Source organism: Trachinotus anak, unplaced genomic scaffold (assembly GCF_046630095.1).
Source record: "Trachinotus anak isolate AG129_WGS33_773 ecotype Australia unplaced genomic scaffold, CSIRO_AGI_Tana_v1 ptg000014l, whole genome shotgun sequence".
Classification (NCBI taxonomy): Eukaryota; Metazoa; Chordata; class Actinopteri; order Carangiformes; family Carangidae; genus Trachinotus; species Trachinotus anak.
In genome coordinates, this window is record NW_027273865.1 from 7,897,697 (window position 1) to 7,913,141 (window position 15,445).

The 15,445-nt window shown below is 41.5% G+C and overlaps 1 protein-coding gene across 3 annotated transcripts in view; it reads left to right on the forward strand.

The window, feature by feature from the left end:
- Nucleotides 1–3,215: 3,215 nt before the first annotated feature.
- The window catches only part of cadm2b (cell adhesion molecule 2b), a 145,054-nt gene continuing 132,824 nt past the window's right edge, over nt 3,216–15,445 (forward strand). Inside the window, exon 1 of one of the 3 annotated variants that reach the window (XM_071496523.1) lies at nt 3,216–3,565. In XM_071496523.1, the coding sequence (XP_071352624.1) occupies nt 3,505–3,565 (61 nt within the window). In that variant the 5' untranslated portion in view covers nt 3,216–3,504. The remainder of the gene's footprint in view (nt 3,566–15,445) is intronic. The other 2 variants (XM_071496524.1, XM_071496525.1) reach the window with 2 other exon arrangements.

Below are 15,445 nucleotides of genomic sequence, written 5' to 3' on the forward strand. Positions count from 1 at the left end.
CCATCTTCAAACATCTGTACTGTCATTTCTTAATACTTTTTTGGCCGAAACATGAAATATGCACCGATAGCAGTATATCCATCATAAGTTGATATTTGGCTGATTATCAGTCAGGCTATAGTACTCTTCACAATCTGAGAAGAAGCCAGCAGTGCTGCAGAGCAGCCCTGTCTCATTTACAAAGTATTCACATCCCTTCACTTTTTTCTCATTTTGCTATGTTGCAATCTTGTGCTGAAATCATTTAAATTCATTTTTTCCTCTCATTGATCTACGCTCAGTACCCCACAATGACAAAGTGAAAACAGAATTTTCGAACTTTTTGAAAATTTATTATAAAGGAAAAACTGAAATATTACAGTGACATAAGTATTCAGACCCTTTACTATGACACTTGAAATTTAGCTCAGGTGCCTCCCATTTCTCGTGATCATCTCTGAGATGATTGGAGTCTTGATTGGAGTCTACCTGTGGTAAATTCAATTGATTGGACATGATTTGGAAAGGCGCACAACTGCCTACAGGCCTATAAGCTGACAAGTGTATCAGAGTAACAACCAAGCCACGAGTTCGAAGGAACTGCCTGCTGAGCCCAGAGACAGGATTGTGTCAAAGCACAGATCTGGGGAAGACTACAAAAGATTTCTGCTGAATTTAAGGTTCCCAAGAACACAGTGGACTCCATAATTCTTACATGGAAGAGGTTTGGAACAACCAAGACTCTTTTTAGAGCTGCCAGCCTGGCCAAACTTAGCAATCAGGGTTAAAGGGCCTTGGTAAGAGATCTGACCAAGACCCTGATGGTCACTCTGGCTGAGCTCCAGAGATCCTGTGTTAGATGGGAGACGCTTCCAGAATGATTTTAGCATAAGGCTGCAACAAAACAAAATGTCAAAGTGAAAGGGTCTGAATACTTCCTTAATGCACTGCACCCAGGTTATCAATTGAAAGTGGGCATCAACCTTTGTTGTTAAAATTCCAGTTGTTAAAAAGCTCTTTTTTAGGTGTTGAAACATTACATGTTGCCTTAATAACATGAAAGCACAATCATATGCTAAATTTAAATGTTTTTTAATCAGGATTATGTAGTATAGTTCATTAGTTATTGCTTGAGTCACAAAAAGATTGATGCAGCACGTGCCCTGATGCTTTGAGCAGCACCTCATCTCTCAAAGTGGACCATTTATAAAAAGCATTCAGCCTTCACGACTGCTGTCATTCAGGCCCATCCTGAAATGGATTGTGCACCAAGTGTGTCTGGATTAGTTGTTTTTCGATCAGTGAGGAGGATTAAATGCTATCAGTGACAGGTTAATGCATATTAATGTATTTCAGCTCGGCCTAAACTTTTATCTTTTGCTTTGTTTTGATTCCCTCTTTGATTCTTGTGCTTTGCAGGCTTGAATTTGGAATCTTATGTTGATTCAGTGGAAAAGATAAAAACAGTCTGGTACAAAGCATTTTTATATTGTATTGTGTCCTAACAGGTTGATGTCATTCTCAAGTGTAGCTGGCGACCTTGTTAAATCTGGCAAATGCACACGATTGGGTGTTTTTAAATGATACAAAGCACAGAGGTAGCATGCAGAGTCCCAGGGGTAAATGAAAAGGGGATCATGCTCCTCTGAATTACGGGTCTATGTCAGCAACCTGTGCTTTTCTGCTGAACCCACATGGTCAATAAATTCTTGCTGTTTAAAAGGCACATGAGTAGACTTCTGCTCTCAAAGATCCAATGAAAACGACGAGGAATTGACCTTCGGGATACATGGGATTGATTCTTTACCACCGGCCTCATGGTAATAAGCTTTGTATAGTTCCGCTCTGAATTATAAGTGAGTTGTATAGAGACTGTATGTCACACAAGAACGCTCAGTCCTTCAAAGTGTACAGTTCAGAGAGCCAACAATGGTTCCACAGGGATTAGAGATGTGCATGGTTCGGAGTTAAAAGGCTAAAACGCAGCATCAGCATACAGGAGCGAATGAGCCCACACCAGAATAAAAGGTCCCAATGTGAACCATTCTGATTACAAGCTGTAGTGGATTAAAATGTGCTGAAAAATGCTGCATTAATTTCTTTGTTTGGCAATGAAAATTAGTGATCCAGCCGATTGCTTGTTTAGATAATGAATGGTGGAGCTTCACATGTCATTTACATTTATTCCTGCTGAGAGAAAAGCCAACGATTTAAAAGGCTGGAATATATTTTTAGCACCACAGCTTTTTTTTTTCTCTCAGGTGGTATGGCCAGGTCAGCATTTTGATTTGAAGTGGGAGTGGCACGGAAGGCCACTGTGCAAAATTGAACCAAATTCACCCAGCAGCATGTTAAACCATGTGTAAAATCCTCACGATGGGCTTAGAAAACGATCCCTGGCTGGAGCCGCTGCCTTCCCCCCACCTCTGTCTTTAGGGATGGTCACACTCATTTCTGTGCACCACTCACAGGAACCTTTGAAGGAAGAGGGATGTCTAGGAGCCCATTAACCTCCCCTGCGCCTGTGCACTGATTCCTGACACACACCCAGATACCAGGTCACAACCTGTGGGAAAGCAACCCGCCTTCCCACACAACATGGGCTGGGTCCTCCTTTTGTCACAGCAGACTGTCCTTTTTATTGCATTTCCACGATTTCGGAGACAGACACCCAGAGTGCGTAGTAAAATTTCCAAAGTGATAATAAGTGTCGATTTTGCAGTGACACTTATTCAGAGTTGTTTAGTGTTGACTGCGGGTTGTTGTTTGACTGCTCATAAAGCTGTTCTGGCTCAGGGGCGGTGTGTTCAAAACTGTCTAAAAGTGTTAAATTAACTCTGCTAGCTGTGGGCATATTTTAATACATTAAATCACTGGCATGGAGGGTTTTGCACTCTCACAGTTGAGACTCACACTGACAATAAACATGGAATAAAGAGAATCATAGTTTCCTAACAGAGCCTTAGAAGGAGGTCTGTGGTGCCCAACACTGGCTCCCTCTGACCTTACAGATTTACAGACTTAATGATATTTAGCCTCTACTATCACTGTATTCCTGCAGAGGCCCATTGTGACTCGAAATGCATGTAAGGCAGTAACCCTTAAGGCACACGGTGTAATTGTTTTGACAGTTTACCAGAGATCAGAACTATTTCTAGGTGTTCTCCATTGGCGAAGCGTCTTCATTAGTCAAAAAGCGTGGGCGGGACTCTTGCTCTCTGCAGCGAGTCAAAGAGAAAGGCAATAAAGGGAGGCAGGAGCTGCACTTTGCCGACGAGCATCTCTGCCGTCCTGCTTCACCACAGTAATCACTGCCCCCGGATCTGCGAAAAATACACCGGGAGTCCTCTGGAAAAGGCAGAGTTCATCAATGTAACTCCGGTCAGTCCGAAACTGCGCCGTTTACCTGGATAAGTCCATCCCGACGAGAGGAGAGAGAGAGAGAGAAAGAGAGAAGAAAAAAAAAAGACAGAGACTAACCGAGTGGAGTGTCGCCGTCAAATTGTGAAGGAAAAAGAGAAGAATATGATTGTCAAGCAGCACTTGATCTTCATCCTTTACAGCCTCTGTGCAAGCGTCTTGAAAGGTGAGCGCTGGATGTTGCTGTACATAGACGGGCGTGGTGTGCGGGGAGGTGGTGGCTGCGTTAAGTGGAATGATCAAATGTGATCATGTCACATGTGAGTTCAAGTATTCAGCGCATTCAAGAGAGTTGATTCCCCCCCCCCCCTCTTTCAAATGGTGTGTGTTTGCGCAGCAGTTCTGGCCGGAGCACGGCTGTCGTTGTGAGCCGTCACAGCAGACTGTGCTGGAATGCCTGGAAGTTGAATTGTGCGGCGCAATGAAAAGCAGAATGCGGCTGCACAAGTTTTTTTTTTGTGTGTGTGTGTGTGTGTCGGAGACAACTTGGATGTTGCCCTCCCGTTGGTGTGAAGTGACAGATAAAACATCAGGCTGCAGATGAGTCGCCGTTGTGTTCTGCTCATCCAGTTAATGTCCCCTGAAGCTGACGCGGGGATGCACGAAAGGTTACAGCAGCTGGTGGCGTGCGCCCTGTCTGCCGGGAGACCGGTGTCATTGAGCGGATCGTTTTAAGTCTTACTGTCGTGTCTCCGTGGGCCTTTTAAGTAATTTCACGCGTGACTTTGAATCGGTGATTTTGCAGAGGTGACTGCTTTTGAGTTGGGCTTTTGTCTCCAGCACAGCCAGTTAGCGCACTGGGCTTAAGTGCAGGCTGTAGGCAATAGTGTGTGTGGCTGTGGCTGTGTGTGTGTGTGTGTGTGTGGACGCACTCTCCAAGAGGGTTGGTATGCACTAGTGACCGTGCAAGCTCAATGAAAGTTTGGCTACCGGGATCGGACGCAGGTAGGGTTGTATGTGTGATGGCTCTCTGCAGTCAGGTATCAGTGTCTCCTCATGACAACTCCCCCAACTCCCCGCAGACTGTCCCGCTCTTGGACATGCTTGCGCAGCCACCGCCCTGTAGGCGACCAGTGCGCAGATACATAACGCTTACAGCGGGGGAGGAGGGGCTGTAAAAGCAAAATTTAAATTAGAAAAAATCCCCACCGATCCCAACTTAATAAGATTTTGTCCCACAAGACATCAGGAGGAAGATTTTTTAGACACTGCTGATTCAGTGCACTGTGCTGAGGAGGAGATAGCAGTATGGAGCCAGGCTATCCCAGTGATCGTTCCTATGTGGTTCACAGTTCATCTAAACTGTTTCTGTTTTAGGACCAACACAGGCCACCGGAAACCTAAAGTGTGTGTCTCTGTAGTTTTTCACAGGGCATCATCACATCAAAAATCACCTCCTATTTCAGTCTCAGATTTTGTCAGGAACATCACCACCAATTGCCACATGTCAAATATTTTTAGTCCAAGTGTCAGACTCAAGAAAAAGCACACCAGGGCTCTGTTTATCTCAAATGTTAGTTATGGTGTTAAATCTTATCACACTGACTTGAGCGTTTCTTTGTAAGTTACAAAACAAAATTTTCTCTCTTTTTTTTTTTTTTTGCCATGGTGACTGTTGCTTTTAACAGTCTTGCTGTCTGTCCCTCCAGCAAGTTTCCACCCTGCACGTTTGTTTCATCTCACTAAGCCTCCCAACTCCAGATGCCATCAGGTGGTGTAAATCCAGCTGTGACATGATGACACATCCAGCCACATCCAGCCACATCCACGATGCATAAGGCCCCCTCAAGAGAGGGCCCTGTGGAGTCGGGTTAAATATCCATGCATGTTTTGCATGTTTTTGGGCTCATTAGCTACAAATTGTGTTAAATAACTTTTAATCTTTTGGTATTCTTTGGTGAGAACACCAGTATTTCTTACAGACATTCGTGTCAGTCAGTCTCAGTATTGTATGAGAATGAGCTTTCAGATACATTGCTTAAATTTTGACGTCAGCCGGTGCTGCAAGCAGGGACCACTGTAAAAACCTTTTGCGTTCAAGGATACTCTGTTACCTGGAATCTGAGAAATGCCCTCCAGTAAGAATTGCATTCATGGGTTTTGTTGTAAGTAAAGCCATACACAGCAAAAAGTACACACTGATAATGTCAAAGTGGATGTGAATGTGAATTTTTGTAGCATCTCAACATTGAAAGTTCATTGTGCGGGAGTTTTCCAAACAGTCGTTGCTTGCAAGGCGTTACCACACGTGTAGGTTTAGGCCTGCCTGGATGCTGCATCTCAGTTTTATCTAGACTTAAGTGTTAGTATTCAGGGTAGTTAATAATATATCTAAAAACATGTTTATATTTAAATGTCAGTTGCGTATGTGAAATACCAAAAGTTCAATTGGAGTATTTCATTATTGCATGTTGAGGATGGTTTACACTCACAATGGACAACATAGTTTATGGCTGAGCTCAACTTATCACCTCACCCCCTTCATGTCTTTTAGAGGACGTGACACATTCTTGCATTATATTATTTATTTTATATATTTGTCTGTAACAGATGGCTGTAATTAAAAAGGATATTTTCCTGCTCAAGAGTCCATCTATAAATACTTTAAAATGGACTCAGAACGTCCGAGGACTAGTGTATGGTTTTGTTGCTTTAAAACAAAAGCAACAAGCACAGCCAGTGCTTGTTGGCTGCGCTTGCTGTCGATGCTGCTGTGTTAGCATCAACAGCTAACACAACAGTGATAAGAATAAAAATGGACAGCAGAAAGCTAGCCCATTTTGCTACAGATATAGGTCCATGACATTTTACCATAGAGAACAGGGCACAGAGAGTTTTATCATCTTGTCCAAGAGCTGTGCTAAGACGGTGCCCACTTCAAGGGCTACTTTAAAAATTTATGCTATGTGGCTTAACTTTACATGCATGAACTAGGGGCGCCCAGGGTAGTGCCCCAAAAGTCTGTGCCTAAGAAACGAAAGCACTTACTTTGTAGAGGTAGTGAGCAGTCAAACAATGAAACAAACAAATAAAACTAGGAAGCCCTCAGAGAGCACACACCACCACCGAGTCTGCACAATCCTCCAAATCTGTTATTAAAATTGTCAGAATTTTTTAATCTGCAATGGGATCAAGTTCTGCTCCTAAATACAGAGATGGGCAATTACTGGATGCATGTGCCAGACTTGTTTTCATTTAAGTAAGAGCAGTAGTTTGTGGCAACGTTTCAAAGAATTCCCCATCTTCCAGTGTTAACAAGTCCTTTTAATAAACAGCTGACGTGCATCTCGATCTTTGCGCTAAACCATGGCTTAACCTTTCAACAAATTTAATTAAAATCTTTACACAGTTTTCAAGATATGCTGACTAACAGACAAACAAACCAACAAATGAGACTGAAAGCATAACCTCCTCAGTGCAGGTAATGAGGTGCATGCATCTTCTGTGTGATCACAGCCTAATCGACAGTTAAATTGCAGTGCGCCACTTCACACACTGCAGTGATATTGTAGACGAGACCTCAGCATCAGCAGCTTTGTTCATGCTCCATAATGCTGAGAGTCAGTTCATGCAGACTCATCCCTCTTAGCACCACTACATTATAGTATTTTGCTTAAATGCATTGCTGGACTCTTATCTATTGCTGCAGCTATGGAGTGCTGCGCTGCCTAAATGTTTAATATGCTGTAGTGACAGAGCAGATGAATTCTTATGGGGAGTTAGTGTATATCTATTGTCTCCTTTCGATTGTGTGTCCTGGCTCGTGCTCCTGCTCTGAGTGTGAGGTCCTGTTGTCCCATATGTGCATCAGTGGGAACGTATGCCACTCTGTGAGGTGTTGGTGTGTCACCACATCAGTCATCACAACATATTTCACCAAACGCAGCTAATGCCGACACCTGACAGACTTGTCAGAGCCAGTTAACAGGTAAGGTGGCAGGCAGGCTAGGGATGCTAATTAGCCATGTGGGGCGGCTATACTTAGTCTCTTTGCAGACCTGCGAGCTGGTTGTGTCAGAGATGCAAGTTTTGTGATCTGTACGTTTCTTCGTCGGCTACAGCTTCTCTGGTTTCGGGCTGACATCCGTTCTGCTCAAGTGTTTCATCACTTTCCTTCTTACAGAGCCCAAATAGCTCCCATACCGCCAAGGGAACTTTTCTTTTGTTTGAGCACGGAGCCTTTCATCATTTTCTTATCTCGTCAGACATTTTGGCAAGTACAACCTGCAGGTGACATTTGAGCATTGGTGTGTGTTTGACCGTAACGTGTGGGGGCAGTAATGAGGGCAAAGCAGAGAATAAATGAAAGTGTCTCTCTTTTTTTTTTTTTTTCCCTCGATCATTTAATATGGTATCCAAACCACAGACATCAAAAGTGTAGACAAAAGGAGACAAGGCTGAAGATGAATAATTCCCTCATAATGTAAATGAAAATTTTCTTCTTTGATTATGGAGGGAATTGTGGCTAGTCATTAAAAATGCAAACGTAGCTCGTACAATGTTTGATATTTCTTTTAAATATTGGCCTAAGAGAAGACCCCTGCTGTGGTTATCGATTTGAAATTGCGAACATATTGCAACCAGTAGAACAAGATGCCTAGCTTATGTAAATATGAGACAAATTGTCATCAGATCACAGAGTAATAGTAGGTTGAATCACAAGTTAAATCACAATCTCAAACATGTTAATCATCAAAACATATAAGAAAATGTGTAATAATGTAACTCTACATTTGAAAGACCACCATACAAACTGATGATCCTTTGGGCCTTATACTTTCAAAGTAATGATATGTCTGCAACAACATTTTGGTGATTAGCAGTTTTTTATGATAGAGGAATGACATGCTTTTTATTACAGTGTTTTTATTTGCATCTTCTTGCAGGAAGGCAATATTTGAAACAAGGATGTACTGGAATTCCAATCCAAAACACTTTCCAAAATAAGATTCACGTTATGCACAATACATGCATGCATATTAATGCGTACATTGCATATTATTGAAACATTTGCATTATTTAAATGTTTCCATTTGCATTCATTTGGATGGAAATGTCATCAAATAAGGAAGATAAACAGAATTTATTTGAATTAGATTCTGGTCTGTATGCATATGGTTAGGACTCTGTATTATGTCACAATATTCAAGCAGCTTGTAGATGACAAAATTAAACACAGCAGAATTCCAGAGGATCAGGATTAAAGTAATCAAGTATCCGTGGCAGAAACCAAGTGGTCTGTTACAGAATTCACTGAGGAGTCACCACGTCTACCATTAAAATGCTGGATTCCAGCAGTAGCTTTCACAAAACCCGGAGAGTGGACATAGATGTGAATAACTGTCCTACCTGCAGAGTCGATTTGTCATTTTGAGTGTACTATAGCATGGCGGTCAGTGCACCACTTCTCAGTTCTCTTATGTGAAAATGGAGTTCTGTTTTAGCGTGGATCTGGGTGCACTGAAAATCTTCCGAAATGATAATACATATTGGACCCAAGTGAAAGTGAACCCCAAAATGTCACAAACTGTGAGAACACAGGGCGCCTGTGAGATGTGTGCATGGGCGCACCTCCTGTGGGTTGGAATAATCATGCATGAGGAATAAGCTGGCTGAGCTGAAGGCAAACTATGGCAGAGGAAGGTGGTTTACATTCAAGGATACCCATTCCCCACCGCTGAGGGTTAGCTTATCCCTGCAGAATGTCTCCCAGCTGCCAAGTGCTGGCTCCGGAGCAGTGCTGTGTGCTACTGCAAATGAATAATCCAGTAAAGGGGACAAATGTGCTCCAAAAGAGCCACTGCTGCCCTGCTTGCTTTTTGTTGACAGATATACATCTGTAGGGATAAGCCTCAAGCCAGAGGCAAATGTGCTCAGACAAGTGGGGAACGGGCTTAAAGATTAGCTGCTTGCTGCCCAAACTATGCCACATGCTGTCAGTCTCCCTTCGCCATGCTCTTTGTCATGGCACTTTTACACGCTATGCCCTCTCTGAGTGGGTATAAGCTTAGCAATGAAGCTGATAGACTGTGAGGGAAATTACACTATTAAAGATTATTTTGACCTGTATTTGAGTGAAAGAGGTTAAGAGATTTTTCTGCTTGCCAAGAAGCCTGTCTCAAGATCCTCGTGATAAGTTTAATGCCACAATTGGTCATGCTGAAAAGTAGTTAAAGCAGTGCTTACATCAATCTCAGGCTCCCGAAGAGGCACCTGTGTTCTCACATCTAAAAGGTGGAAATCTGCCATAAATCAGCGTTTACATGTATTCCTATGATCTCAGACAGTTGAATCAATATTTCTAAACACGACTGGCTCGCTGCCGAAGCTGAAACCCAGAGAGCCAAGTATTTCATTTCTCATGTCATCAAGCAGCAGCATCTCCACTATTTACAACACATGGAGAGCTGCTGTATGTGTCGAGTATTATACCTGCAGGAGACTGACTTCATAGTTGGGGTAGGATTTCATATTGTCATTTGTAACCATATTGATCCAATCCACCAGGGAATGCAGTCAGAGTAAAATAACTGGAGATTTGTAATGCAGGGAACATGTATTTCAGAACACTGCAGTGACGCTTCATGTGTTGCATCTTTAGTAAACCATGCCTCAATCGTTTTACTCAAATATATAGGGAAAAAAACCCCCAACAAAAACCTTATGGAATAAAGTTAATAAATTGTCCTGATTTATTAACTTTATTCCATAAGGTTGTTTTTGTCAGCAGTTTGTTTTCTAAAATAATACATATTATTCTATAAGGATGAAGAAACATTGTTTAATCAAGACAAAATAATATATTGTGTTTGGTTTACCTGCTGGGGCAAATTAGCAGCAGCTCCACATTTAATTTGTTTGCCATTACACACCAAACTGACACTCACACTTGGCACTTCTTGTCATTGAGAATTATAAATGACAAAGATTTACTTTCTGTTAACCCTGCAAACATGTTAGTGAATTATTGCAGCCATTACTCATTGTGCCTACACTACAACACACTGTATTTGTCAAACAAATAATAGAAATGGAAAATAAATAAGTACTTTTTCAGATTGCAGCATAAACTGGAGGGAACCAAAGCTTGACAATTACTGTACTGAACCACATAGGCTATACTTGACAATATTCTGTTTAAAACAACGGGACGTCCAGGACTGACTTTTAAAAGCTGATGTGCTTAAGTCTTGATATGGAAGACTTTTCTCTATTTTTGTGATACAGATAGAATATGTAGTCCAACCCTGAAGGGTTAAAGGTTCTTAAACTAGCATAAAACATAAAACAACCCATACCCATAGAATTGGAAATTTCTCCAATACTGCCTAAAACATAGCATTGTGTATTGGTGAGTGTGTGAGTCTATGCACCGATCCGATACCACCATAAATTTTATAGTTTCAAACTCGGACAAAACAGCACTTTTCCCAGAAATCAACTGTTCTTCACATCTCTAAAAGAGTAGGCTACGCAGACATGCCACATGCAGCCAGTGTTATAAAGCAGTTTGGCAACATGTTACACTGGAGAGTTCCACCAGTAAAAAGTGAACGTATTCAGTGTGCAAGGCTTTGGTTTGGAGGAGTGGAACTAGTGTTAGGACAACTAGTGTCATTTATTTCAAGATTAATTTTTTTATGACTGGCAGTTAAATTAGATAATCAAAGAAAGATTCTATGGCATTCATGTTTCTGTTCATGTTTTACTGAGGGTTTAACCTGAGCCATGCCACACAACAACAACAGCAATGATATCACATCCATACAGGGTTAGTAGTCTCCAGCTGTTTAAGTGTTTTTATACCTCCGTGCCAGCGACAGCCAGAGCTGGAGGATGAACTGATAAAATTTTGGTGATCAAAGGTTAAAGGTCAAGGTCAGTGTGACCTTACAACAGACCTCTTAGCCATTACTCAAGACACAAAATTTCACACAAATGGTTAATATTTTATATGATTCTGGATAAACAGGGATTCGATGTCATCTGAAACTAGTCTGAGGGAAGGATGCACCCCGCTGCGAGGCAGTAAGTTTTTTTTTCTAATGCAGTGGTATTGGATCAGTACTCAGTATCGGCAGATACACAAGTTCAAGTATCGTAGTCAGTATCAGGAAGAAAAAAATGGTATTGGAACATTTCTAAATAGAATTGATCCAACGTGGATATGTAACTTACACATACATTAAAGAAAATCTAAAAATGGACTCCTAACCTTATTCAAATAGTATCTGCAGTGGAGTGAATAGAGAACATTTCTCATCTAAGTTTTTATGAATGAGATTCAGCTGTGCTGTTGCAAGCGTACGAGGCATCTGTTCTGTGAGAGGTTTATGCATTCCCTACATTTCAGTATTGTGCCCGAAATGAAGCCTATACTTCATTTTATGCCCGTTTGCAGTGTTGACCTTTACCAATCTCTCTTGGCCCTCATCTCTGTTGAAGTGGGCTTTGTGCCCGACTATGGATGAGCCTCTGAATCTCATTTAGCCTGTGTGATGATCTCCCTTTTCTCCTCTTGCTGCAGTCTACATGAACAAAGTTAATATTTTTTGTTCAGAAATGACAGTCATACACCATTCCATGACCTAGCCAGCATGTAATCTGTTTTCTTCATTTTTTTTCCTGAGTAGATGTTGTATCCCCCAGAAGATATGTCATCTTTATTTTTTTGTTGTCTCTTTAAAAGCTTTTCAGACTGCTAGCACAGAAGTGGAAGACATGAAGTGGTGCTCATTCTGCTAAGAAAATATGAAAGTGTGTTAATGCAAGTGTGAGAGACGCTGAATGCACAGTACTAACCATGAAATATTGGGAGCATCATTATGTGGTTGCAGTAATAGATGCCTTTTCTGCTTCTGCTGTGCATGTTTGGGAGGCTTCCAAAAGAGTGACTGACTATCTGAGGTACCGCACTGCAACCAAACACCTGGCAGCCTGACCTGAAGTGCCCAAGCTTGTTTTGACTTGCATCAGGATCTTTTGCCAATGCACAAACAAAGTAGGGATGGGCCTGATCCGGTCATGTACCCGTATTGGGTCAGATATTGACGTCATTCACTATTCAGATATCGGACGGACGGGGCTGATCCACTTACCGATCCAGATTCCAGTCCTCAGCTTGTGCTGGACCATGAACCTGCCATAACATAACATCAGACACGTCACCGATTCAGATTCCATTCCACATCTTACTATGACCCCGGGGAAACCTCAGTGTGTTACTGAGTAGGTAGATAACATTAGCTGTTGGTTTGACTAAAATGTCGTTCGTTTGGAGATATTTTAGCCTGGAAACGCTGAAAAGCAAGACCGCTAATTGTAATGTGTGTAAAGCCAGCCTGCCGAGAGGTGGAATTACGGTTGCGTCGTACATTACAACCAGTTTAATCAAGCACCTGCAGAGGCTTCACGTGAAAGAGTACCAGGAGTTCATGTTAGCCAAGGCACAAGACGACGCCACCAGGCAGCAGGCTCTCGCTGATGCTTTCCAGAAACGTGATAAACTTCCAGCAGACAACCCAAAGGCTAAAGGGATTACAGAGAAGTTGCTTGACTTCATTATACTCGATACTTGTCGTGGAAAATGTCACATTTTAGCAGCCTGTTGGAGCACTTAGAGCCCAGGTACAATCTGCAATCCAGAAAATACATTTCAGAGATGGCTATACCCGAACTATACAACCGAGTGTCGTCACAGTTAGCGCCTCAGTTAGAAGGTGATGAAACATATGCTTCAGGTGAAAAAGTGCAGAGCGTCGCACACCAGCAGTTCAGTTGCAGCCTCCATCCTGTGCTGTGTTGTTTATTTTAGCCTCATGATGTAACCTTAAACAGAATGCCAACAATTATGATAATATTAAAGTAAGAAGGGCTCTTGTGTCGGAATCTGTATCGGTATCAGCAGTTGTGTATCGGAATCAGATCAGAACCGAATCAGCCCATCTCTAAAACAAAGCTGCAATAAGGACAATAAACTGGGGAGCCCTAGTTTAGTGTTGTCTACATTTTATTCAGATATTGCAATTGACATGTGCATTAGGTTCCTTTCTGCGGTTTAGCTTGTATAAAGCTTTAGTATAAAGGAACAGTAATACTTGATGAGGAGGCGGCTGTTGTCGAGCTTTGGAAAATGGTAATTTTATAATTAACAGTATTCAGAAGTTGCTGCATATTGAAGAGCTCAGTGTCGGTGTGCTAGGATTCAAGTGATTGTTGTGATGATATTAGTTCATTAGTTGTAATAAGTTTATATCAGTTTATTGTGACATGAATGAATCGAACTAATCAGTTCAACTCTAATTTTAATTGTAAGAACTTTGCTTTCCAAGGTGTCAGGGAAAATGAAAAGTGTAGACCTAACACACAGGAGCTTCACAAAGTATTCACGCCTCTTCACTTTTTGCCTACTTTATTGTCTTGTAGAGTTAATTGTAAATTGGATAAACTTGCCACTTTTCCCATCAGTCTACACTCGATAGAATTTTACTCTATAAATAAAAGTAGAAACACGTTTTTAGAAATTTATAAAATCTGCTTTTTACAAAAGTATTCAGAGCCTTAATTCAGTACTTGGTTGATGCTCCTTTGGCAGCCATTATAACTCTGACCTTGGCCCAACCAAAGCCCAGACTTAAACCCAGCAGAACATCTGTGGAGAGACGTGAAGATGGCAGTTCACAGACACTTAGCCCGCCAATCTGAGGAAGCTTGAGAGGATCTGGCAGGAAGACGGAGATAAACTGCCCAAATCCAGGTGTGCAAAGCTTTTATGGACATACCCACGAAGACTCGAAGCTGTAATTGCTGCCAATGGGTCTTCTTCAAAGTACTGAATTAAGTAAGGGTCTGAATACATTTGGAAAAAAAAAAAATTCTTACCTTGTCATTATGGGTTATTGAGTGTCTATTGATGGGCAAAAACGGCAATTTAATTCCATTTAGAATGAAAATCTACAATAAAGTGTATAAAAACACCTTATGAAGCTGCTGTATTTCAGATGTCAGCGACACAACAGATGTAAGCGCATTTGAAATGACTGTGTCCACTCTACTTTGAGATTTTAAATGTTTCTATTTTTATGTATCAGCGATGAAATTCCATCAGTCTCACACAGTCAGTAGGAATTTGTATCACTGGGTTGCTGAGCTCATAATGTCCCTTCAGTGAGGCTGGACATCTGAGCTCCAGATATAGGAGACTCTGTTACACTATCTTTGGAAATTTGATAGCTCGCTGGAATAAGTCATGCATTTTCATAGACTTGTAAGCAGCCATTAATGGCAAATGTTGTTATTTATTCCAGGGTAATGTTTTGCATTTTATTGATATATGTTTTGATATGCTTTGTGCACAATGCAAAATTAAAGACCCTGAAAATGAATAAAAACAATGAACAGGCAAACCTGCTGAGAACAGATTGTTGATTGAGAAAGGCTCGTAACCATTTATCAGAGCACAAATGGAAATCATTTATATACTCAGCTCGCTAAATCTGTCTCACGGTCGCAAGGAACAGCAGACGACCCCAGCTTATATTCTGCAGAATGCAAGATGGTGCACCAGGCACACGTCACCTGTCCATCACAGAGGCTATCATATGCAGACAAAAACATTCATGTTGTAAAGCGATTTTAGTGTGCTTGGTCCACTCCAGGCTCTTATGTCCCTAAATTTGTGAGGCAGCCACAGGATCTTGTGGAAAACATGCCAACTTAAAGGGCACACACTGTAAAACTTAGCAAAGATGAGGCTAATTAAAAAATATATTCAAGTCTGGCAGTATTTCAGTGTATTTCATGACATTTTCTAATGTGCTTCTGGTTTTTCTCTACTCCCCAGTGTTGTTATCACTGCAATATAAGTAAAGCGACTGTTTATGTGCCTGAGAGCATTCTGAAAACACTGCACCAATCCAACCTGTTTATTTTCTTACAGCAATTAGATTTGACAGTTTCATTGAGCAAACTTGCTTGTAATTATCAGTGGACTAATTCCTGCTGCATTCATTGTCTGAAGGCAGCAGAACATGCAACTAGGTCTCTG